This window comes from Rosa rugosa, chromosome 1 (assembly GCF_958449725.1).
Source record: "Rosa rugosa chromosome 1, drRosRugo1.1, whole genome shotgun sequence".
In the NCBI taxonomy this organism is placed as follows: domain Eukaryota; kingdom Viridiplantae; phylum Streptophyta; class Magnoliopsida; order Rosales; family Rosaceae; genus Rosa; species Rosa rugosa.
In genome coordinates, this window is record NC_084820.1 from 39,366,071 (window position 1) to 39,391,363 (window position 25,293).

Below are 25,293 nucleotides of genomic sequence, written 5' to 3' on the forward strand. Positions count from 1 at the left end.
AGTAATGTTTTACAAGTTTAAGGCAAGATATAGTCTATCTGATAGTGGTTACGATGAACTTCTAGAGATGGTTCGTAGTCTTCTACCTCCAGATAACATACTTCCTAGTTCTTTATATTCAACAAAAAAATTACTCAAAGCATTTAATCTAGGGTATGAGAAGATTCATGCTTGTGTTAATGATTGTTGTTTATTTAGAAAGAGCCTATAGCACATGGAGACTTGTCTTAAATGTGGTGCCTCTCGGTGGAAAATTAAAAAGCGCACCAAAAAGATTGAGAAAGGAGTCCCTGCAAAGGTCTTGAGATATTTTCCTATTATCCATAGATTTAGAAATATGTTTAAGGATTCTGAAAAGGCTAAACATCTTACATGGCATCACACTCATAAAAGTCAAGATGACAAGATGCGTCATCCAGTTGACAAGATGTGTCATCTAGTTGACTCACTTGCATTGAAGAAGATTAATAGCAAGTGGCCTTCATTTGCAAAAGATCCTTGTAATCTTAGACTTGATCTTTCATTGGACGGATTTAATCCGTTTGGTGATCTGAGTTCCTGATATAGTTGTTGGCATGTGGCCTTGGTTGCATATAACCTCCCTCCATCGTTATGCATGTCCAAGGAACATTTAATGTTGACATTACTAATCCTCGATCCTAAGTAACCGGGAAATGACATTGATGTATACTTGAAACCACTTATTGAAGATTTGAAAGAGTTATGGATCAGTGGAGTTAGTGCATATGATGCATTCACCAAGTCTGCCTTTAACTTGAAAGCTATATTGATGTGGACAATAACGATTTTCCCACTTACGGAAATTTGTCGGGATATTCCACAAAGGGAAAGAAAGTGTGTCCAATATGTGGTGTTCAAACATCCTCTCAATGGCTACAAATGGAAGGAAGCATGCATATATGTGCCATAGAAGATTTCTTGCACATGATCATCAATATCGGCATAATAAAACTTGGTTTGATAGAACCAAAGAACATAGAGTGAGGCCTAGAAACCTAACTGGTTCAGATGTATTTCAAGTGGTCAAGAATATTAAAAATAATTAAGGTAAGGAGGCTAAGTGTTGCACAAGAAAAAAGAAAGAAAAAGGTTGACAGTAGTAACAGTAGAAAAAGGAGAAGAAATGAAGGTAAAACAAAGTTCATATTTAGAAATGGATGATGACTCCTATGATAATTCAGATGATGATGATGGTGATGATGACAGTGAGGATCCTTTAAAGCCTTCAAAGAGATGGAAAAAGAAATCAATGTTTTTGAGTTACCATATTGGAAGGTATGTTTTCTTAATTATTAGTTTCATTAAAGTTTGCTGAAATTTTGTAACTTTAATTGCATTAATTTAATATATATTCTCTATATTGCAGACTTTGTTATTATGACACAATTTAGATATGATGCACATTGAAAAAAAACATATGTGAGAGCATCATTGACACTTTACTCAACATGAAGGGAAAGACAAATGATAACTTGAATTCTCGAAAAGATTTAAAATAGATGGATATTTAAAAAATTGCGCCCAAAAGAAGATGGTTCCAGCAAATCTAAAAGTGATGCAGCACCGTACGTGCTTTCAAAGAAGGAGAAGAAGATATTTTGTAAGAGGCTAGCAAAGTTAAGATTGTTAGATGGGTATTGTTCCAACCTTGCAAATCGTGTCTCTATACAAGACAACAAGACAATAGGTTTGAAGTCACACGATTGCCACATTTTGATGCAACATATTATTGAGGTGGCTTTAAAAGGACTTCTGCCCAAAGTACCAAGAATTGCAATTTTTCTCGTGTACTTTTTTCCATCAGTTATCTCAGAGAGAGATTGAGAAAAAAAAATATATAGGTGCTCTTGATGAAGAAATTGTAGAGACTATGTGTATGTTTGAAAGGTTCTTTCCTCCCTCGTTCTTCGACATTATGGTTCACCTACCAACTCACCTTGCACAAGAAGCTCTTATTGGTGGCCCTATACATTATCGTTGGGATGTATCCCTTCGAAAGGTTTGCTTACATTGCATTTCATTAACTATAGTTTATTAGTACCCTGTATAGTATCAGTACTAATGCAAATTTTGTTTTTTGTTTTTAGGTTTAGGAAGGACCTAAATGGATATGTCAAAAATCGATCAAACCCTGAAAGATGCATGGCAGAGAAATATTTGGCTGAAGAGATAACACGTTTTTGTAGTGGGTACATTAAAGGAGCAGCTGAAATAGGTGTTCAAACTAGATGCAATGAGGATTTTGAGGATAAAACAATACTAGAAGGGCGACCACTTGGTGAGGGGAAGCTAAAACTAATCAATTATTCTATGCTAAAGATTGCTCATCGATTTGTGTGTACAAATACTTCAGAAGTCTATCCATGGAAAGAGTAAGTTTGATTGCTAAATTTATTTGTTATAGTTGACTTTAGACTACATGTCCAATTTTCTTATACATTTATTTCCTATCAGAATGCACAGGGAAGAAGTAAAGTGTTCAGATATACGGCTTGAGCGTGATTTAAAACCTTCTTAAACAGAGACATCTTAGTACTTTTAGTGGATGGTTAGCTGAAAAGATTAATTTTGGTGATTTTAGAGATTTGTCAGATACAGTAAAGTGGATTTCTTGTTGGTCAAAAGCAGATGTGGTATCGCATACATGGTTCATTATCAATGAGAATCGATTTCAAACGGAGGCCAGTGAAAAGAGCACACAAAATAGTGGTGTTTTTGTTGAAGCAGACACTATGTGTCGAGCAAGTGCAAGAGATAATTTACAGAAGATGGACAAAGTCTCCTACTCTGGTGTTGTAAGGGATATAGTTCTTCTAGACTATCGCCAATTTAAGGTCCCACTATTTGATTGTTATTGGGCTAACATAGGGACTGGTGTCAAATTGGAAGATGGTTTTACATTAGTGAACCTCCACAAGGAGCAACATCAATTTGATAGAAATCCGTTTATTTTTGCATCCCAAGTGAAACAAGTTTTTTTATTCAAGAGAGAGTGACACATCGAATTGACATATTGTACTCAGAGCACCGCAAAAAGCTTTTTTTAGAGTGATAGTGTTGAAGAAAGTGCTTACATGCCAGTAGATGTATCACAACTAGATATCGACGTTGAGGATGAAGAATGTGATAGATATGATAATGAGGAAATCAATTCAGTAACGTCGGAATTGCATACAGTAATATATATACATGTCCTAGTATCAATATTTGTTAAACTTAAATGAGTTTATTGCATACTATCTATATCAGCAAGGAAATTGATTTGCTTGTTTCTTGGCTGAATAGAGTGACCTTGATTCTGAATGACTCAAATTCCACAAAAGCATTAAAATAATCTATCAGTATAGTAGTCTATTCAGTAAGATCTAATTTGGTTTTTGGTTTCGGATGATTGCTTTACATGTTAGTAGATTTATCACAATTTTTATGTGCTTTGTAGAACATATTCTGTAGACTCTATAGAGTATGGATGGAGAGAGACCTTAAAAAAAATGTGATAAAAGAGCGAAAGTGCAGGAAAAAGCTGCCTGAGCAGCTGTTGTGGTTGCAGCCAGGGAAAAAAGGAATGAACCCTTGAGAATATCTAATGGAAGTTCAAATCCACCCCTTGTAGAAGTTGATATTCCAGAAGGTCAAGCTATATCAAACCCAGAAAAGAAAAAAGTTTCACTAAGGGTAAAGCCAATTTATCGGCTATTGGCAAAAAAAAAAAAAAAAACATCATATTCTAGTTGAATTCAATGAAATAGATCAGCTCATTGGAGAAAATGTAGGTATATTCTCCTCTTTCATTAAAGTCTCAGTAAGAGAGCTAATACCAATGACCGCTACAACTAAAAAGATCTATCTGCTACTTTCAAAGATCAGATTTGGAAACACGTCACAGTAAGTTTTATAAACTTATTTGTAGGAACATGTTACACCAAGCCTTTTATGATCACCAACATACTCACTTATTTTCTTTTGTAAATAGTTTCATTGTTGATGAATTCTACAAGAAGCATATATTTCGAAGGATGACGAAGCTTTGGCGACATAATAGATCTTTAGTGATGAAAGAAGTCGAAGAGCAAGCCAAAGTTGTTGGTTTACAATGTACTGCTGCCCTTCTCAAGCCTAATAACATAGAACCCATGCATGAGTGGCTAGCTCTTATTAAATACAGAACTAGTGTGGGATTTAAGGTATGTTTTAGAAATATTTTATAATATGCAAGTCTAAATTTGTCTCCTTGCAATATATCATATTTCAGAAAGAGCTTTGAACATATGTTTATCATAGGAGAAGTGTGAAAAATTCAAGAGAATGTGGGTAGGAAGAACTTTACTACATAGAACTAGTAGAAAAAGCTTCGCGCGGCTTGAAGAAGAATTGGTAAGAATAATTTGATTATTAACGTCATATGAGTTTCATATAATTTGATATCATAAAGATTATTTCTACTTGTTGATTTGTAGAGGGAACAAAGTGAAATTCCAAATGCGATATCAAGGTCTGATACATGGATACATGCTTATGACAAAGTGGTGTTAGCTCAGTGGTTAGAGCACTCACTACCTAATATCAAGGTCATGGGTTCGAGTCACTGTGGGGGTAGGAGTGAAATCCTTTGATCCTCTTTTAATAATATAAAAAAAATATGGATACATGCTTATGAAGCAAAGAAGAAGAAGGGTTCAGATGAAGTAGTTGAGGATACAAAAATATATTGACCACTACTCTTCTTTATGGCTCCCCTTTTGGTATTTTTGTTCCTATTGAGTTATGAATTTAGTTTTAAATCTATCAAACTTGCAAGAGATTTACAGAAGGTGGTAGCTGTTCTATTTCTTTTAGGATCTCAAAAGCATAATTCAACTTCTTGTAGTTTTCTCATCAATAAATGTTTACTAAATGCCATAGGTATTTTTATTTCTTTATCCAAATACTTCAACAAGAAATCTATATCTATCCTTAGAGCTTTGAAGACCTGCTGCCGTGGCTGCTTTTCATCCACACTTCATCAAACTTTCAATTTTTCTATCCTTTGTAATTGAATTCTTTTTTTTTTTTTTTTGAAGAAAGGCGGTGCGGCTGCCCTCAGCCTTGATTAATAAAACCGAAGAATACATGGGGGGGACATGGTGCCTAAACCCCTGATTACAATATGCATCAAGAGAACTTCCTGAGATAATAACAAGAGTCTCAACTAAAACAAGAGAACTTCCTGTAATTGAATTCTTTAATATGTTTTAGATTGTGAATATCGTAGTAATGAGTAACTAATTTTCTTTGTTAGGGCCTGTTTTGAAGCCTCAATTATGTGCCATATATGATTAGTTCTCTCCTTAATTTCAGTAAAATGCTATGTGATTGGCCATATCAATTCATTTCGTAGAAAACTCTTGCATGCTTTATGTTCTTTGAGTGCACTCTTAGACTGGTTTGCATGTATCTGTAGTTAGAATTACGAGAGCATCTTTGTGCATCTTATTTCACAAGTAGCAACTACTATAGGACAATAGTAAATAATATGAGCTTAAGTTACTGACTAGATCATGCTTTTTGTACTAGGATGAACTTAATCAACAATCAATCTTCAATTATTCTTAATGATCTATGCATCCATTGAATAAACATGTTATGTGCTTTCACTATATGTTTTGAGATCACATGCTTAAGATATTTTTAACTTTAGTGCGTTCACTAAATTAGATGACCTAAGGAGAGTAATAAGAACTCATGCACACGTTCATGGTTTGTTCTTGGTTGTTTTCTTTTACAAGCATAGTAAAGGAATTAGGAGTTAATAATCATATTTGCATTTGATTGGTGGTGGATTTACATGCTCCTAACTATCTCATCTCATTGATCTTCTCAAACCCTAAATCATCTTTTCTTTGTTTTCTTGTGGTTACAAAATCAAAACCCCCACTCTTCTTTTGTTTTATTTACGTCATCTTCTCTTTCTTCTTCTTATCTTCATTAATTTTAGATAGTTGATTCGTTTTGTGTGTCTTGCGTGAATTGTTTGGAGTACCCTCAATCTCCGGCCTTTAATGATACCTTTCTTACTTTATTCTACAATCTTCTGCAAAGTTATAAGTTGTAAGCTCAATTTTGGCGTATCAATCTTATAACAAAAACAACACCTTTAAGGTCTCTAAATAGCGTTGTTTTCATTCTCAGTTGACATAGAATTCTTAGATTTCTGAATGCAACTTGCTTCTTTAGCCTTCTTTTTACAGGATTAGTGTAAATGATGGAGAAGGAAGCTGATGATGATCTAATATGTTGAGATCTGAACTGGAAGAAGTGCCTGTGAGAAATTTAGAGGTGATGGAAGTGGTTGGGATGAATCAAAAGGTGCTTCTACAAGTGATTGTTGAGATGGAATCTCATGATGCATCTGTTGATACATCACCCATGTAGTTTTGCATGTATTAACTTATATGCCAACCATATGGTCAAAGCGATTGGCTGTGAGTTTCGATGCTGGTAGTTAGCATTGCACGACTTTCACCATATCCATTGTCACGCCCCGAATTTTGAATAAAGATATTCAAATCTGAAATTCGAGAACAAACAATCAAAAGAAGACACTTCGAAAAATTTTCAATTAAATTAAGTAACTAAACAAACTAAGATCACAATGTCAATACCGACTCGTTCTTTAGAGTCATATATTACATTACAAATAGTTTACAAATTAAACTGAATGACAATTCAATAAGTAAACACACTCACCACAACTCACTACACAGCGGAAGACTTAAAACTAAGAGTACCCTTCGACGTCCACGCTACCGAACGTACCCCTCAGCTTCGACGACGATTAATCGATATTTTAACCTGCACAATAAACCCTACACCATAGAATAGTACACCGGGTTGAATAAAACAAACCCGGTAAGTTTTTTAAGCCCGTATGAGTAAACTCAATTAAAGTGACTCACTCACGTCACGCATGCTTATAATTTCTCAACTCGTGAGATGAATTAAAGCAACAATATTTAATTCCACAAAATACATGTTTTCACCATCTCAGCCTAACAAAAACAATATGCAATTATCACAACAAAACGTCAAGTTCAAATTAATCAATAACATGCTCAATAATTTCAACCCAACTAAAAACCCACATGCTCTGTCTCTAAATTCATTTTATCTTATTTCCCACAACCTCCAATTATACAAATAACTCCCAATATTTTAAACATTTTACGTCCCCACAATCTATCAGATCACCATTCCCTTGCCTCAACGGCACAACTAGGAAATCATACTCATTTCCCTCAACATAACGCGCTTGCCAAAATCATGTCATCCCAACTCATTTTCCAATCACTACAGATCACAACCCACAACTGTACTCACAATAAGAATTAAGCAAAATCAGTAATTCCTGCATAGAAACTTAGTTCAAGAGATCACATGAAAACAAACAAAAGAATTCATAGTAATCCCTGCATATAGTTTAGTTCAGGAGATTACTTAAAAATCAAACAAAGAAACCATAGTAATCCCTGCATATAGTTTAGTTAAGGAGATTACATTAAAAATCAAACAAAGAAACCATAGTAATCCCTGCATATAGTTTAGTTCAGGAGATTACATTAAAAATCAATTATAGAAGAGAAAAAGAAACCAAACAATAGAAATGAAAAAGGAAATTAATTAAAGAAATCAACAACTCATGCTAAAACCAAGACTTCACTCTTCAACTCCAAATACACCATCACACAAAATAACTCGTTTCAAAACTCGACATCGTTACCTCAATCGTAGCACGTCCCCGTTACTGCCAAAGGTTAGAGCATCTGATTCCCTTAACTAATCGTAGCCCATCATCCGCCTAAGATTAGAGCATCCGATTCCCTCATCTAATCATAGCCCATCATCCGCCTAAGATTAGAGCATCTGATTCCCTCATACCGGTCACTACGTCGACCCTAAATCCAAAATTTGCAACATACATGATAGCTTTCTCACCACATGTTCAACAATTCATTATTCAACATCTTACGTGCGGAAATAAAAGCTTGAATAATAATCAATCCATTCCAATCATCTCATCACTCGATAACACGCCAATCAATATATATATTTCACGTAAATATATATATATATATATATATATATATATATATATATATATATATATACGTAATCATTCACGCAGGAATGACCACTAATACCAACTATAGTTTTACAAATTAACTACTCGAAAATCATTTTATATCAAAACCATGTTTTAACTTACCCATGAACAGTTGTCGATCCAGTTCATATATTTTAAAACAAATAATTTATTTTGATAGATACGATTTCTCATGCTAACAATTAAATCTACTAAAATAAAAAATAACTAATTATCAACCGAAACACCGTGAGATTTACTCACCTCCAAATCCTGCTGCGTCTTCACACAAACCAAGACAAGCACAAAATCACAATCACAACCGTCCGTCCAATACAAATCTGTCAATCACCTTGGAAGTTGACGGATCCGATGAACCCTAGTTTCAAAAACTTCAAAATTCGATCTCCACAGATCAAATCATTGCAAGCCGTTTTGTGGAGAGTATCTATGTCCTCTGGGCTTCAAAAGCCCCCAAGGATCACCGGCTATGGTGGCCGGAAACGTGATCTCCGATCTGGGCGATTTGTATCTCCACCGTGCGACTTCTCGGCCTTGTAGCGTTGTGCACAGGTCTACCCACACAGTGAAACTTCACAGGGTGCTAGATGGGAGTGAGGCGAAGAAATAGGGACAAAAATCACGGCCTATGGTGGCCGGACGGCGGAGAACGAAGCCGCCGAAGTTGGCTGGGCGGAACTGAGGTTTGGAGAGAGGAGAGAGAAAACTTTCCGAAAATGGAAAATTGGTATTTTCTGAAATAATTTCCGGAAAAATCCCATATATACCAAAATGGAAACTTTTTCCGACGGCCATAACTTCTTCATACGAACTCCGATTTCCGCGTTCCGCATATCCACGAACTCGTATCGACGCGCTTTACAACTTTTGTGAAGGAAGTTTTGGAAGAAACCTAACTAATAAAAAGTCAACCTTTGCGCCCCCCCCCTCAAGTCATACTTTCCGAATAAAAATTCGTCCGAAACACTTCCGCTCCACCTTTGAACCACGAACTCATACAAACGAACACTTTATTAATTCTCGGAAACCATTAGAAATTAATAACGAATTTCCGGGGTCTTACATCCATATTGTTTCTCAGATTATGGGTTAACATATTAAGATATTAAGTACATGAAATAGTAAAGATGATCACTTAGAATCGATAAAATAAACTATAGAACCAAATATTTAGTAATATTAACTAAATGACATACCTAATTTTCTATTACAAAGCATAAGAAAATTTTGGAGTGAAGAAAGAAATTGTAAGAAATGTTTGGAGTGAAGAATTAAGTTGCGGAAGATGAATGCAATTAGTTCGATGAATGTTCAATTGTAAAGTAAATTTTTTGAAAGGATGTTATAAATTTAGAATTGTTGGTAAATTATATACTTTCTGACATAGAAAATGGTTTGAACATGTGAAATGTCTGTTGTTCCTTTTTGCTCTTAGAACTGCTGACATGGTGGCTCATAGGTTAGCTGCCTTAGTATTTGAATCCAATACCAATCAGGTATGGATAGATCAAGCTTTACTAGATGATTTACAATTTGATTTTAATCATTAACCAAAATTCAATAAAACTTTTGTGTCTTTACTCACAAAAAAAGAAGAAGAAGGAATTGTATGTTGGCAAATTTGGAATTGTTAGTGAAATTGTAAATCAAATGGGTGAATCAAATCTGTCCAACCTGAATCATTCATGTTTATAATTATAAATTGCAGTTATGAATGGCTTAATGATGTTCAATTTGGTTGAAAATTTGCAGAAGTGATCTACTCATATGGCCCTAAAAAGTGAACGGTTAAGATGTAAATATGTGATAGAAAAGTTGGTCTAATAAGCGATCCATTAAAATGGCAAAAACAAGGGACCCCTCAGTAGAAGGGTCTTGTATATACCCTCTATAAAATAAAATAAAAGAAGTGTAAGTCCGAGATGCGTTAGCCATGTTATCTACTGGGCGACCATGGCAATTAGGTTACACTCAAGCCGAGACTCCAAATCAGAGAGAGACTGGACTTCCCAAGTGTGAAGTGAGCTAAATGTCAATGATGGACATGCTCTTAAGTGAATGTTGGAGTTTTATTTTGGCTGAATGGTTATTGCTTTTTATCAAACTTTTTTCACATGATTGACTTTGTGATATTTTTGTGAATATTCCATAAATATCGAAAATATCTGAATTTTACGGTATTTCTTGAAATATTGAGATTTTGATTCGAAAATAACTTGGTAAGTAAAGAACTAAAGATAATAGATCTGCACACCTAAGGAACAATTTTAAGGGACTGTGAGGGACAAATATATTTCAACCACATGTATTAATAAATATAAAAGTAGAAATTATAACAACTTAAAACTGTACATTTATTTTTAACCATCAGATTCACTTGTCCCTCACAGTCCCTTAAAAACTGTCTCTTAGGTGAGCAGCCACAACTTTAAACTATAGATTAAAAGTAATGTTAAATGCTTTTTTTGGTGGAGTTTGCAATACACTAGAGATTTGTCATACCAGAGGGGAATGTGCTGCTTTAGTGTATTCTTATACAAGCATTTGGACTCAGATGAGTATAATTGTAATAACCCAGAGACGATGTTAAATAGAAAAACCAAATTTTAAAAAATAAACATAAAGGTTATGTCAAGAAAAACTCATAAGGGTACCATGGGTTTTGGGAAACCTCAAAAAGGTGCAATTAATGGGTTCTTGGCAATCCCATAATCTACCATCATTTGATTGTTATTGGGAGATGGAGGCAAACAATAAATAGAGTGTTTCAATTAATATCCAAATCTACTTTGAAAGAGATATCTGCAAATGCAAAAATCAGTCGGAGAAGATTGTCATTGGCATCGATGCTAGAAAAGGAAATTTAGAAAATTACAATCGGTATGAATTTGGTGTGCTTGAGGTTGGCCATCGTTGATGCCACCATTGATCGCGTATAAGATCTAACAAGACACAAATTTGGAAAAAGTAGAGAAAGCAACTAAATCTTTTCTTCTCTTTATGTCAATCTTCAATCATTCTCCTTTTTAATGAAATCAAATTATCCACCAAAACCCAAAGTCCTATAAGAGATGAAATTAAAGAGCATATCTTGGATTGCTTAACATTATTAAGATTAAAAAGGAAGTTTGTGATTGTTGTTCATAATTTCAAAATTCAGTTGCTACCTGGGTTTAAGATTTGACAAGAACAACCGCTTGCTTTTTTACGAGAACAATTGAGAGCTATTCATAACTATTGACTGAAAAGTCAGTCCTATCCTTGATGATCGAAATGTCATAACAGACCGGAACCCAAACTTCCATCTGGTGTGCGACAATTCACGGGTGTATTCCAGTCGCGCCTTGTTTTCTCAATGAAATAAATGACATGACATTAACAATCAATTAGCAAAAGTAATAAATATATAATATATATATATATAGTTTTTTGTCTACATATTTTATTTAGTAATATTAAATACACTATGTGTTTTCCTAGTTGAACCCAACATTAGCTTAAAGCCATAACTGACATAGAGCATAAATGCTCTGACCGGAGGCTGAGTTACACGAACATCCAACCATATCCCACTGCACCACACGCGCCCTTTCATGACCTGCGCAACCTCTCCGAATATTCGCAAAACTACCCCCCTCCTCAACAATCACCCAATCAATCCTCACCCACGTGAAGCCCACGCCCGCTCTCCCAATGGTACGTGGCTCTCACGGTCCTCATTCCGCGTGAGTCAATCTCCCCGCACCCGTGCTATGGTACTTCCCGGGCACGACTCTCTTTAGTGCACCCACACGCTTCGTCGTCCTCACGGACCCTTTATCGCCGTACACCTGTAAGATAAGGGAAACAGAAAGCGAAGAGAGAGAAACTGCGAGACACTGTAAGCATTTTAGAGAGAGAAACTAGAGAGAGAAAGAGATAGAGAGAGAGAGAGAGAGAGCGAGATCTGATCGAAGAAGAAGAAGAGCGAAAACGAAACCCGAAGCCCCCCTTCTGCTGCTGTTGTTGTTGTAAGCCTTAACTCTCTCTCTGTGTATGTGCGTGTTTGTGTTAAAGCCCTACGATTCGTCGTTTTCGTAGGGAAACGAAACCCTAATTTTGATTTTTTATGTATCTGGCTGTGTGAGATTTGGGGGGGAAATTAGGGTTTTTGTTAGTGTGATTAGGTTATTTGGGTGTGGGCGAAGAAAAACCCTAGGAATTTTGGATCTTTGTGAGAGGGTTTTGTGGGAGTTAGGGTTTTGTGAGGTACATGTATGGCTTCGGGGCCTATAGTTGGAGAAGGTGATGGAACCAGAGAGAAGCAGAGGTACTCGGAAAGCAAGGTCTATACTCGAAAAGCTTTCAAAGGCCCCAAGAAAAATCTCAACAACAACGCCAAAACAAACTCTACCACCACAACCGCCTTAGCCGCCCCGACCTCCACCGCCACCGCCGCCGCCAACCACGAAAAGAGTAACGGCGAGAAGAAGGACGAGGACAACAGGAGTAACAAGAATGACAATTCGACTCAAGCTCCAGCTGAGGTGATTGGTTTGGAGGATGGGAATTCAGCTCAGCCTCCAGCTCCGGTTTCCGAGGATGGGAATTCAGCTCAGCCGCCAGCTCAGGCGTCCGAGGATGGGAATTCTACCCTGCCGCCGCAACAGCCGCAGTCGGTTTTGCGGGTTGAGGCAGCCTCTGACGATTCCTCGAGCCTGAACCGGCAAGAGCCTGCTGCGGCGGTGGTGGCACCGGCCACTCAGGATATACCTGCAGAGAATGGGGTTTCCAAACCGGAGTCGGACAGCCGTGTTAAGATCAATTTAGCTTCGAGGTCGAAGCAAGAGGTGCGTGAGCTTAGAAGGAAGCTTGAAAGTGAGCTGGATATGGTTCGAGGTTTGGTGAAGAAGATTGAGACCAAGCAGGGGCAGATTGGTGGGTTAAGTTACCCCCATGTTTCTGCAAATGATGGGGTTAATAATAATGTCATGTTGAGGCGGGTTCACTCGGAGGTTGCTTCCGGTGGTATTCCTCGTGAGGCTACTAGGCCTTTGCATCAGCTGAGTATATCAGTATTGGAGAATAGTCAGGGAGGGATTGATAACGTGGAGAAAGAGAAGAGAACCCCCAAGGCAAACCAGTTCTACCAAAGTTCTGAGTTTTTGCTGGCCAAGGATAAGTTTCCACCTGCTGAAAGTAACAAGAAGACGAAATTGAATCTGAAGAAGCAGCAGCAAAGTGGAGGAGAGTTGGGGCACAGGTATTCAATGGGCACCAAGTTTTTCAAGAGTTGTAGTTCTTTGCTTGAGAAATTGATGAAACACAAGCATAGTTGGGTGTTTAATGAACCTGTGGATGCCGAAAAGCTTGGTTTGCATGATTATCACATCATTATCAAGAGTCCAATGGACTTGGGTACGATCAAATCCAGGCTGATCAAGAATTGGTACAAGTCTCCCAAAGAATTTGCAGAAGATGTGAGACTTACATTTGACAATGCCATGACCTATAATCCGCCCGGGCAGGATGTTCATGTCATGGCAGAACAGCTAGCCAAGATTTTCGAGGAAAGGTGGGCTATAATAGAGTCAGATTATAATCGTGAGATAAGGTTCGGCTATGATTATGGGACTGGTCTCCCTACACAACCAATACCAAGAAAGGCTCCTCCACCACCACCTGCTCTTGATATGCGAAGGGTCTTGGATAGGTCTGAGTCCATATCACATCATGGTGATCCCAGGCCAAAACCCATGACTATTACTCCTAGGACCCCTGCTCCGAAGAAGCCTAAGGCGAAAGATCCTCATAAAAGGGACATGACTTATGAAGAGAAACAAAAGCTTAGCACAAGCCTCCAGGGTCTACCTTCAGAGAAGCTAGATACCATTGTACAGATTATTAGGAAAAGGAATTCAGCCGTCTTCCAGCATGATGATGAAATTGAAGTGGACATTGATAGCGTGGATGCTGAGACTCTTTGGGAGCTTGATAGGTATGTAACCAACTATAAGAAGAGTTTGAGCAAACACAAGCGAAAAGCTGAACTTGCTATGCAAGCCAGAACAGAAACTGAGCAGAATGTCCTGCCGCAGGTAATGCTTTATCTCATGCCTTCTGACCTCTTAGTATATATGTGGTGGCAGTGGTTTGTAAAACATTCATTTTTCTGTTATTTCTTACAGGCCCAGGCCCCCAGTGTGGATGAGGTTCCAAAAGAAACCACAACAGGTAGTGTTTTAGACTGGATTTGATGGCATTCAAAGCAGTGGTACCTGGAGAATTTTATAACTGAAACTCTTGCTTCTTTTAAGCAGATCCAAAGATAGTTTCGTCTTCAACACCTATTCAAAGGGATAACCAGGGTGATAATAGGAGTAGGTCGAGTAGTTCAAGCAGCTCTAGCAGTGATTCTGGATCTTCCTCGAGTGGTACTATGATACATCTCTGTTTGCAAATATAAAGTTTCCTACACGCTTTGTTGGGCATAGAATGATGGAATAATTTGATATTTAGTTTATGTGAGCCTTTTTCTTACATCTTTGTTATTGCAGACTCTGATAGTGATAGTTCATCAGACTCTGGATCTGATGCCGGATCGCCAAGGACTTGACTACTTTTTTCTTTTTCTTTTTTAAGGTAAGGTCCTGCACTCCTGCCATCTTGATTTTTGTTTTAAGTATTATGTAGTTTTTGTTCTTCATAATTTAGTTATTAAGTGCTTGTATATTGCTGAGAATCTGGGATTATGAAAAACTTGAACTGATTAAAACTTCTCCACTTGCCATTATGCATGAAATGCTATATAGGTTAATATTGTAAAATTTTATGAATCAGAAACATGTGGTGGGAGGAATTGGATGAAAACTTGTCGTTTTAATTGGAAAATGAATTGACATTACTCAATGGTTGCTACGTGATTCACACTTGGGTGATGTGAGGCCTTGAGAAGCCAAGTTATTTGCCCTTTCTTGTAATTGGTTATAGAGTCGACCAATTTTTCTTTTCCTTGTTCTGTTTCTCTCCTTTTTCTAATTTAAAAGATGATAAGGATTGGATTGGCGTGTTATGTGAATTAGGGGATGCTCTGCTGGTGTAGTTGTCGATAGTTTTCATCACATTAGGGCTTGTAATGGTGAAAGTTTGTTGCAAAAGATCTGTAGGTGATAGCATAATGAGTCTTATTGAGTGGATAACATATCTTGGGGAACTCTGAACAGGAAGTAGTTGGTTGTGGTCATACTTGTGATGTCCTGATTGGTTAGATACACATGGAGGTTTAGGTTACATACGGTGCTACATGGACTAGTCATTTCAGTGTGCATTTCCATGTTGACATGACAATATGGGTAACTTCTATAGAAAAACTGGTGTCCGATATCCATTATTCAAGTCTAGGTAACACAGGTTAGCATTCTTTCCACTTTTGTGTTACGGGCCTGATGTCTCAAGATAGTTGCATCTTCTTAAGATAGATGTTTGGCTTTTGATTTTACCACCAACTATTGTAGGAACTACCAAAGCTGGTGTCAATGTTATCAGTCTCTTGAGCAAAATTGTCAACCCTTTGTTTCCTTTTTTCTTTCTCCTCTCTTCCTCTGAAAAATTTGAAGTGATTCATGGTCATTCTCCTTAGAATGATCTTGATATTATGTGTTCGTTATTTGGTGTTTTTTTGGGGAAATTTGTCTGTTTGTTGAAAAAAAAAAAAAATTGGCCTTGAGATTGTCTCTATTTTAGCTGTGTGTAATCTTATTGTTTATGCTCAGTGTTGACCAAAAATTTTCAGTAAGGTTGTCTTGCTTTGTAAAACTTGCTTGGTTGTTGTTGTCCTATTCCAGTTTTAAGGGTGGAGTATATTGATTGTGGCACTGACATGCACAATATGCCACCAGATCATGTTTCTAGCCTTATCCAAACCATTTTGTTTATGGGTTATGTTAAGTGTAGTGATTTGTTCCTTATTGGGCTCTATGATGAACAATTCATGGGTTTGTTGTTTATTTTATGTTCTGCTCTCTTTTAGTAATAGATACTTTAATAGGGAAAGGGTGTTCAAATTTGGTCAGTGGAATGAGCAAGTCAGAGTCGATGTACATTACGGTATTGGCTTTAGATCATTGTCTCACATGTAATCTCTCTATATTTGCATGTTAGATTCAAACTTCTAAATATGTCTACTGTACTTGGTCTTTTGTCATAGACAAGTGAAATAAGGGCCATTCATAAAAAAGATTCTTTACCAGCATCTTTTTTCTTTTTCAGTACTGGCATTGAGGGTTCATACACACTAGTTTTAGAGCATCTATAAAAGCCAATATAAAATATTGGAGTATTCCGCGCTTTTCGTTGGGAGTTGAGAAATTGCTGGGGACAGAGTTTTCTTTTGAGATTTTTATAATGTCCTGGTCTTATCTATTGGTCTACTTTTGGTCTATGTATTGCTGGTCCATAAGATATGGGGATTCCATTCTCACTAGTTCCACTGTTCTTTTGTCAACAAGAATCAGCTTATATGACCAAGTATTTTCATGTGCTCTATGGTGCCACTAAAAATAGTGCCTAACAAAGTTTCCTGAAAGAGTTTAGGGTTTAGAGTATATACAAAAAATATCTGATGTAGCTTGAAGCATCGAAAATTGCTCTGACAACATGTGAATTGCAGTGTGGTTGAAGGGCGGTTGTAGTTATTTATGAGTGTGGAATCTTTTATTGTTCTGACTATTGGAGAACTGATAATTGTGCCGAAGTGTTTTCTATTTCTATATCTTATTTGTGGGTTATTTAATAAGTAAAAAACTACACACTTTTTTAAGATATATGATATGTGAAAAAAATCATCTAACATGATTTGCTCAGCCATGTCTTTTATTTCAAATCAATTTGGGACAAATCACTGTATATTTGACCTGTTTTTGGTAAATTTACAAGTAGAAGCAGTTTTTTCTTGGTTAATGCTGGTAAAGTGGTTCCCTTTTACGAGCAAGTTATCTCCGTCTGTCTTGCCTGCTTATTGTTTATTTTTTCCTCTCTGGTCCTTTTTTCAGTTTTATTTTTGCTACTATTGAACTTTTTGTTTAAATATACATTGTAATCCGTGTGTCCCCCTCCCTTCATCTTTCCCATATGTCTTTGGATTTGCATGGTTGATACTAGAAACTATGTGTTTTATTAATTTAGTAGTTTTTACCAGATAGCAGTAGAGATTACTAATCACAATTTTCTAAAACTGCAGATCTCAGAAAAATAGAGTAGATGGTGATTTTCTTCATGGTGATTGGAAGCTTTCAGACTTGGATTTGAATCGACTTTGGTTGTATAGTGGAATTTTCTCAAGGCCTTCAACCATCCTGCTAATATAGTCTGCAGTGTTACGATAGTTAGTTGCTGAGTGTCTACATGGCCTCATTAATCTTGTCAGAATTTGTATAATATTGGCAGACTGGGTGATAATTAGATGCAGTTGGTCTGCTTCGATAGCAGAGTGTACATTGCTAAGTGCTGCTACTCCATCTAGGTTTCAATGACTTGTTTTTAGTTTTGTGCTGGCAGATTCAGGATACTTTAGTGCTACACAAGAGGTAGTCTGTAATCCAAGTTCATTGAGTCTAAGTTGATCCATATGAATTTTATGTGTTTGCATTGGCTAAGATTTGTAGATTTGTTTGTAGTGGTCTATACAAGTTCAGTATCATCTTACTCTTGACATACTAACTTCATATGCAATTGCCTGAATCTCAAGTTTATGTTTTAGGTGCAAGAAATTTTTTTCTTGTAATGCGGCATCACAATATTGTAAGTTTACAACTTGTGGCTAGTAGTCTGCTCTATACTTTGATAGTTAGAAGTAATGATTCTTCCACGATGACTTGATTTGTATCTGGAAATGTCGCTTTGTTGTTGTAAATTTCAAGGTTACCTTTGGCAGGTTGAGTAGAATTTGATGTAGAAATCAAGTTGCAGAGGTCTATTGAATGTTATAGGATACATTGTCATAGATCTGTGATTGAGGATACCCGTCTTTCTTTTAGAGAAAATACATCATTTAGATCAGCATCTTTATATTTCGGAAGCAGTTTTATGTACCTCATCTCATGAAAAGAACATATATGGCCAGTTCCAGCACAACAAATCAAATGTAATAGTAGGTTAGGCCTTGTGCATTATTAGGAGCCATTCCTTGCACACCTGATGGTAGCGATCCAAACATTTTTGCACACATCCGGCACTAAATAGAGTTGGAACCACAAAGGCGTTACACTCGTCCCTAGCAGCACCTCTTTCAAAAGGAAAACTGTGGCGGGCACACTGGACTAAATGGCCATTGTCATGGGTAGGTGAATAGTCCATCACTGTGCTCGACGACTCTTGAGTGGCGGTGCTAGGGTTTGCACGGGCATAAAATGACAACATGCATCTTCATCAAGAAATTACGAAACATGGTTAATAGAATGACTAAAATCGACAAGTCAGTCAACATTGATTTTTACCTTAATTTGAGTAAAAACGTCTGAGTTAAAATTATGATTTTCTACACACAAAATACTACTGTCACCAGATCAAATGGTTCGGAACAAACATTTTAAATTCAATTATATATATATATATATATTCTGGAATTTTAGAATTTTAGTGTTTTAAGTAGGGCTGCCACTTGGTTTGGTGATTACCAAACTGACCGAATACCAACCGATGTTTTAAGTTTGGTAAACTGACTTTTTGGTAACCGAGACCGATAAAACAGAAATAAAAAATTACCGAAAAAAGTTGGTTTGGTTTTGGTAAATTCTGAATCTACCGATTATCTAAATATTAGCTTTATATACTATGATTTTCAATACACATACATGTATATTAAGAAATAAACATAAAATTTTTCATAATAGTATGAACATTACTACATATACTACATTAATAGTACATGTATTTTAAGTAACCTAGTCAAAGATGGTTAAAAAATCTAGTTTTATTGAAAATGACTCAAACTTGATGTCATATATACAAAAGAAAGCTATTATTAGGAGATGAGTACAAAGTTTACGACTATCAAATTGAAGAACCTAGTTTTGTTCGTTCTAATTTTAATTACAAAGAATTAGTTGTTCTAAAGTTGGTAATACCGAAAACTGAAATACCGAATTTGGTAGTTATGATTAAAAACCGAAAATTTTGGTTGGTAATTGGTAACTCAATTTTGAAACCGAAAGCTTTGGTTTTGAAGTTGGTAATACCTATAACCGATTCAAACCGACCGAGTGACAACCCTAGTTTTAAGTGACCATCGCACCACTCGAATGTAACCTTAGAAATGCAGCGTCTCAAACTCCACCACATGCTCTCTCCTCCATTGTGCTCCTCCCAAGCTCCTTTGTTATCATCATGCCTCAGAACCAAGTCTCTTTCCTCTTCTTGTATGCAACCCTCACCCTGGTCTGGTCTCGAAACCTGGAGGAATAGCCCCCTCAATGAGAACCGTTGCTGGGGACCCAAGGGCCCCCAAACGATTGACAACGCCGACACTCCAATGGTGTCGTCTGCTTCCTCTCTTGCAGAGCTTGGTGCTCTCGTTCTCTCCACCAGTGACCCCCTCGCCAAGTCCAACCTTTCCCACATCGCTTACTCCACGTGGCGCCAACACAACGTTCCACTTGGTGCATGCCAACCTCCTCCTCGTCCTGCCCGCCCTCTGAAACCCCAACTGGTCAGTCTTTCCTGTCTCTCAGTTGTTTCTTAGTTTGTGTTTTTTTTTTTTTTTGAATTGGGTATTGCTCGTTATTTGTTTTGATGGCAGTTGTCTTGTTCCAAAGTAATCTCAGTGTTTTAATATATGTAGTTTAGTTGTGTTACATGTTCATTTGTGCCCTTCAGGTTCATCCGAAAGAAATTCCTGCTCCCAAGAACTCGGGTTTGCCTCTCAATGCGTATATGCTTCATAATCTTGCGCATGTTGAGCTCAATGCGATTGATTTAGCATGGGATACTGTTGTCCGTTTCTCTCCTTTTAGTGAGATTCTAGGGGAAGGGTTTTTCGCTGACTTTGCTCACGTTGCCGACGATGAGAGTCGCCATTTTGCTTGGTGTTCTCAGAGGCTTGCCGAACTTGGTTTCAAGTGAGGAGACTAGTTGTTTTCGGTAGACAGATTGGTTGTTGTTTCTTCTCATTGACTTGTATGTTTGGTTTTGTAACAAGGTATGGAGATATGCCTGCTCATAATCTGCTCTGGAGGGAGTGTGAGAAATCATCTGACAATGTTGCTGCACGTTTGGCTGTCATACCACTGGTCCAGGTAATATGTTGCACTTGGATAGTTTAATACGGCGAGTCATTTGATGACATATGAATGGCTGAAATGTAATGTGGATGATGTGTATTACTTTGCATTTCATCGATATACTTGCATGATTTAGTTGCCATCTCTTCAATTTGTCTTAATAACCATGTTTTGCTTTCAATAGAGCAACACAGGCAACTACATGTGGCTTGACTCTGGCAACAAGTAGCTGAATGCTTAGAAGCATAGCATTAGCATGAGTTCCATAGAATACTAACTGAGTTATGCCGTTGTTAATGTCATGATGGCTGATCCTCATGAGAGTCGTTATGATAAGATAATCTCTGATATAAATTGGTTGTGTTGCATTTTTTTATTTTTATTTTTAGATTCAGTTCAGCTAGGATAATGCCTTGAACACTTGATTTCCTCCAATTTAGTTGTCAAAAAGAGAATATATGCATACATTGCTTAAGGATGTTTTTCATCTTCTATAATTAGTGTTGAGAAAGATGGGTATCCAATAACATGCTACCATAAGATGCTACTTGTAATACCAATGGTTGGATGGTTGCAATATTATTTATTTCTACACAAACTAGTCTAGACATAGGGTTTCGACCAGATTCAAGCATAAATTGCAAATCTGAGTGTGAGAGGTTAAAGTTTACGTCTCTGGAAGGATTTTTCTCAAGGCTATGGGGTTTCTCTCAAAGTGCTGAAAAGTGAAGGTGGGGGAATGGGAAGGAGAGTGCAGTTTTGGTTTGAATGGGGAAGGCTACACCAGCAGTTTACAAGGTTGTATAATACTTGTCATGCTATCACAATTACATTGTAGCTGATATGGTTGAGGGATCGGGGCTTCTATGAGCTCGAACTTGGGGTCTAGAGGAATTTGTCTGATCATGAAATGGTGATCTCCTTATTATGGAACTTGCTAAATGTTTGGGTTGGTGGAATCTATCAATCTAATTAAATTGATGGGTGTGGAAGTTAGATTTACTTCTCCTGCAGGTCTTTCTTCAATTACTTAATTGAGGATTATTCTCTTCCAGTAAATAGGCAAGCGGATTTGATTTGAAAAGCTTAAGCCCCTAAAATAGTCTAAGTTTTGGCATGGATTGCAGCCCATGCTAAGCTCAACACATATTACGTTCTTCAGAGAATGAACACGTGATGGTTCAGTGCAAAGTTGCTCATTCTCTTTGGTCTAATCTTTTTAGGGAAGCTGAAATTGCCTGGCATTCTCTACAGTAGTGTTATCCTTTGTTCATTGCAAGTTTTAGGATTTTGGAGGAGGAAAAAGAGCAAAAGCTTGGATGTGGGGGTGATATAGTTGGAAAGGAATAATTGCACTTTTAAGGAGCATTTTCTTTTATTTTGTTTTGATCAAATACCTTCAGAATAGCATGGACTCATAGGTCCAGCCAACTAGGGATCTTAGGCATGCAAGTTACTACTTCAGACAAAGAACAACATAAGTGGCCAATTGATGAACCACTGATTTGCAGCACGAGAAACATAAGGCAGCTCTGCAACTGAGAAGGAAGCCAGCAGACTATGAGCCTCTTGGATAATAAAGCCTTCTAAACCCTGATGTATCTCACCATTATTAAGAAGAGAAACCATGGACTTTGAGTCAGGTTCCACTGAGATTGGTTGAAAACACAAGTCTGCAAACTGTAATCCATTCACAATTTCCATTAGTTCAATGACAGAGGAAGAAAAGCATCCAACCAGGGGCCTGGACAGTGCTAGGACTATTTAATCAATGAAACTCCCACTGCCACATCTATATTTAAGTTCATTACACCAAGAGGATGGCCCAACCAAGTGCTAGGACTAGGTACAAGCTTGAACAGGTACAGTGAGGAAGTGGAGGAAATCTTGGAAAAGTTGTTTATTTGTTCCGTGTCTAGGCTTCTGTTTCAGTGGCCTTTAGGGGTTCAAGTCTGTCCTCCATATTTTGGAATTGGAAGGCACCGATTAGCTAGTTTTTAAAGATGTTTGCTTTGAATTATTGTATAGGTGGACTTCTTGTTTTGTACTTTTGCTGAGTTTTTATTTTTTTTGGTCTGGTACTTTTGCTGAGTTTGAATTAGCAAGTTTCTTTTTTCAAAGAAAAAAAAATAAAAAATAAAAATCTGCTGGACATAGATAAATTAAAGAGCAATAACTTAATAAAGACCGCGTCTTTCCCTCAATATTCAAGCATTTTAACTGCTTTCTAAGCAGCAAAGAGGTGCTGTGACTGCTCGGTAATGGATGCATCTACTTCAGTCTTTGTTCGGTTGGTAGAAAGAGAGGGTAAAGGTCTCTTCTAAAATTCCCATTTTAGTGGACAAAGAGGATTGGGTTGGGAGTGTGGAGTGCTGGATATTATGGAACTAAGGCCAGAATATGTAAGCCATGTTGCTTGGATCTAAAAATCTGAGAGCAGAATTTTAAAATTTGGAAGCGCAAAGGTTGAAGGGATTTTTTAGATGCTCAAGTGTGAGAAAGGTTTTTTTAATGTTGGACAAAATTAAATTAAATAATTTTCAGTTTTTTCAATTATGTGCTTCTTCAATTCTCTTGATTCCTCTATGCTAGTGATTCCAAATATACTAATAATTATTTTTTCTATTCAAATTATTTCTCTAGGTTGACAAAGTTAACAATCATAGAACTCGGACTAAAGTACAATGACTCTTCCTAGCAATTACAACTATGGGTTTTCCAGAACAACGGAAAAAGTAAAAGATATGAAGAATCACACCTTGTATTCTAGAACAACTCACAGACCAGAATTCTACATTATCTACTTTTGGTCAATTAGATTATATTTGATCACTTACATTTCATGGTTTCTTTTGGATGTTGTAGGAGGCCAGAGGACTAGATGCTGGACCACGACTTGTGCAAAAATTGGTTGGCTTCGGAGATCTCAGGACATCTGAAATCGTAGCTAGAATTGCTAATGAAGAAGTGGCACATGTAGCTGTTGGTGTCCACTGGTTTGTCAGTGTCTGTCAGAAATTAGGTTGCGCACCGTCTTCTGCATTTAAAGGTTTGGCTGTCCTGTTTCTTTTTTGGTCTGTTTATTGACCTCTAGGCCTGCCACATTTTGGAGCAAGCTGGATCATTATGCGGAGTGAGGATCTGTTTTCTGTAACCCTGCAGACTTGTTAGAGGATTATAACGTTGAGTTGAAAGGGCCCTTCAATTATTCAGCTCGTGATGAAGCTGGCATTCCTCGTGATTGGTGAGAAAATTTCATATATTTTTGGGTTCATTTTATTGGTATAAGGTTGGAGGAATCGTGATCATTATTATTGTTGATCGGCTTCCGTTTCTAGTCTCCATGCTTAAAAGTACGTATATGAAATTGTGACAACTTGCTTCATGCCCTTTGCAGGTATGATTTATCTACAAATAACAAGGACAAGAACAAGAAAAGGGCTAACAGTGAGAAGCTTTCTGAGGTAGGTGATCTAGCAATTACACCCTGAAACTAATTCCAGAACCTTGTTATGTATATTTGCTTTTAGCATATAAATATTGTTTATAACGTCTCACATGTATTATACAGGTGTATGAGAGGCTTGCTTCCATAATTTCCATGGAGAGTGAGAACTCGAGTTTGAACAGGCCTTAGTAGTTTTGCATCAACAATTGTTTTCTTCCTAAGCATATGAGATGGTATGAAGCTTATCCTTCCTCTGATTGCACACTTGAAACACAATACATGAAAGAAATGCAATGTCTATTATTCATTAAAAGTCCACAGGCAGCTCTATAATCAATCAATCCCCGTTTGGATCGGAGGCAAACGCCTACGAAAAGATTGCTTGGAGTTGAGAAAGATTTGCTTGGATTTATCCATGGTTTGTTTACTCCTTCATTACCACTCCTTACCTTTCTTGGTAAAGGGCCTTGGAGAGACGAAAGCATCATCACGCCAGAACTAGACTCGTGCTCAATCATACAGTGATCTCTGCAGTTTTCTTCAATTTCTTTCTTTTTCTTTTCCTTTTTGGTCAACAGTGAAATTCAAGAAGAAAAGTTTTGATTAGTCTATCTTCACCACCAGTGACTTAATGTATATTGTGCATATACATAAACGATTCTCGAAGTTCTCTCTTCTCGCTTTGGGAAGGCCAATAATGTCATGAGGGATCCTCTATTTCTTTAGGAAGACTTCAAGCTGTAAAATCTGGTGTGTATCAGCTGTCAGTTGACTATAATAATTGATCTCATGAATGAGAGTTGGATTGTTTGGGTATGCAGTAGTTGTGTGTGGTTGAATGCATAATAGCACATGGTTCACAGAGCATAGCATATGCCAATTTTTCCTGCAAATAATTCAACTAGATTGTCCTCACCTCCTCGTCTAATCGTTTAAGGTTTCCTACTTTATACGCATAGTCAGCTTCAGTTTGCATTGCATTTCATCATTTCTAACATGCGACCATTTAGATAATGTGCCAGTGTGACACGCCACTCAATCATGGGTTTGACGCTGCTTTTACTCCACGTCAAACTGTCTGAGATTTCTTCTTGTCAACTAGGATAAGTGATAACATTTATGACAAGCACCTATTGTCACCAAATTTCCACAAAATTGTCTAAGTCTTTTCCCAAACAAAAAGAAAAAGAGAGGAGAAATTATTGGAGGCTTGTACATCTACATCCCTACCGTCTCTAAGTTTGGTTTACTTTCAAGATTCCAAGTTCAAATCTCCATATGGGATGTCAATCTACCTCGAGCCCCATCATATTCAATGGGGTCTTCGATGGCGAATTGGGGATGGTAACTTAAGCCGCAGCCGCCACCGCCACCGCCACTATGGTGTTACGTTAAGAGAGACTATCAATAAGCCATCACCATCACTATGC

The 25,293-nt window shown here is 37.2% G+C and overlaps 2 protein-coding genes and 1 long non-coding RNA gene across 5 annotated transcripts; 2 read left to right on the top strand and 1 right to left on the bottom strand.

The window, feature by feature from the left end:
- Positions 1-11,998: 11,998 nt before the first annotated feature.
- LOC133724862 (transcription factor GTE4-like) lies at positions 11,999-17,849 on the top strand. Its single transcript, XM_062151755.1, has 5 exons — positions 11,999-14,238; positions 14,329-14,374; positions 14,461-14,574; positions 14,698-14,782; positions 17,379-17,849. The coding sequence occupies exons 1-4, from the start codon at positions 12,418-12,420 to the stop codon at positions 14,754-14,756; spliced, it is 2,040 nt and encodes a 679-aa protein (XP_062007739.1). The 5' UTR covers positions 11,999-12,417; the 3' UTR covers positions 14,757-14,782; positions 17,379-17,849.
- Positions 17,376-23,369, bottom strand: LOC133724864 (uncharacterized). The gene is made up of 2 exons (XR_009854082.1): positions 23,253-23,369; positions 17,376-18,560 (listed from the first exon to the last, which is right to left on the bottom strand). It is a non-coding gene; the product is annotated as an uncharacterized LOC133724864 (long non-coding RNA).
- LOC133724863 (uncharacterized) lies at positions 19,429-24,679 on the top strand. 3 transcript variants are annotated; one of them, XM_062151757.1, is made up of 8 exons: positions 19,429-19,844; positions 20,012-20,253; positions 20,334-20,430; positions 23,281-23,464; positions 23,578-23,659; positions 23,813-23,879; positions 23,987-24,096; positions 24,178-24,679. In XM_062151757.1, exons 1-7 carry the CDS (start codon positions 19,452-19,454, stop codon positions 24,050-24,052), a joined length of 1,131 nt encoding a protein of 376 aa, XP_062007741.1. In that variant the 5' UTR covers positions 19,429-19,451; the 3' UTR covers positions 24,053-24,096; positions 24,178-24,679. The 3 variants fall into 3 exon arrangements, with proteins under 3 accessions (XP_062007741.1, XP_062007742.1, XP_062007740.1); XM_062151758.1 differs by having other exon boundaries at positions 24,185-24,679; XM_062151756.1 differs by having other exon boundaries at positions 23,987-24,679.
- The last annotated feature ends 614 nt before the right edge of the window (positions 24,680-25,293 follow it).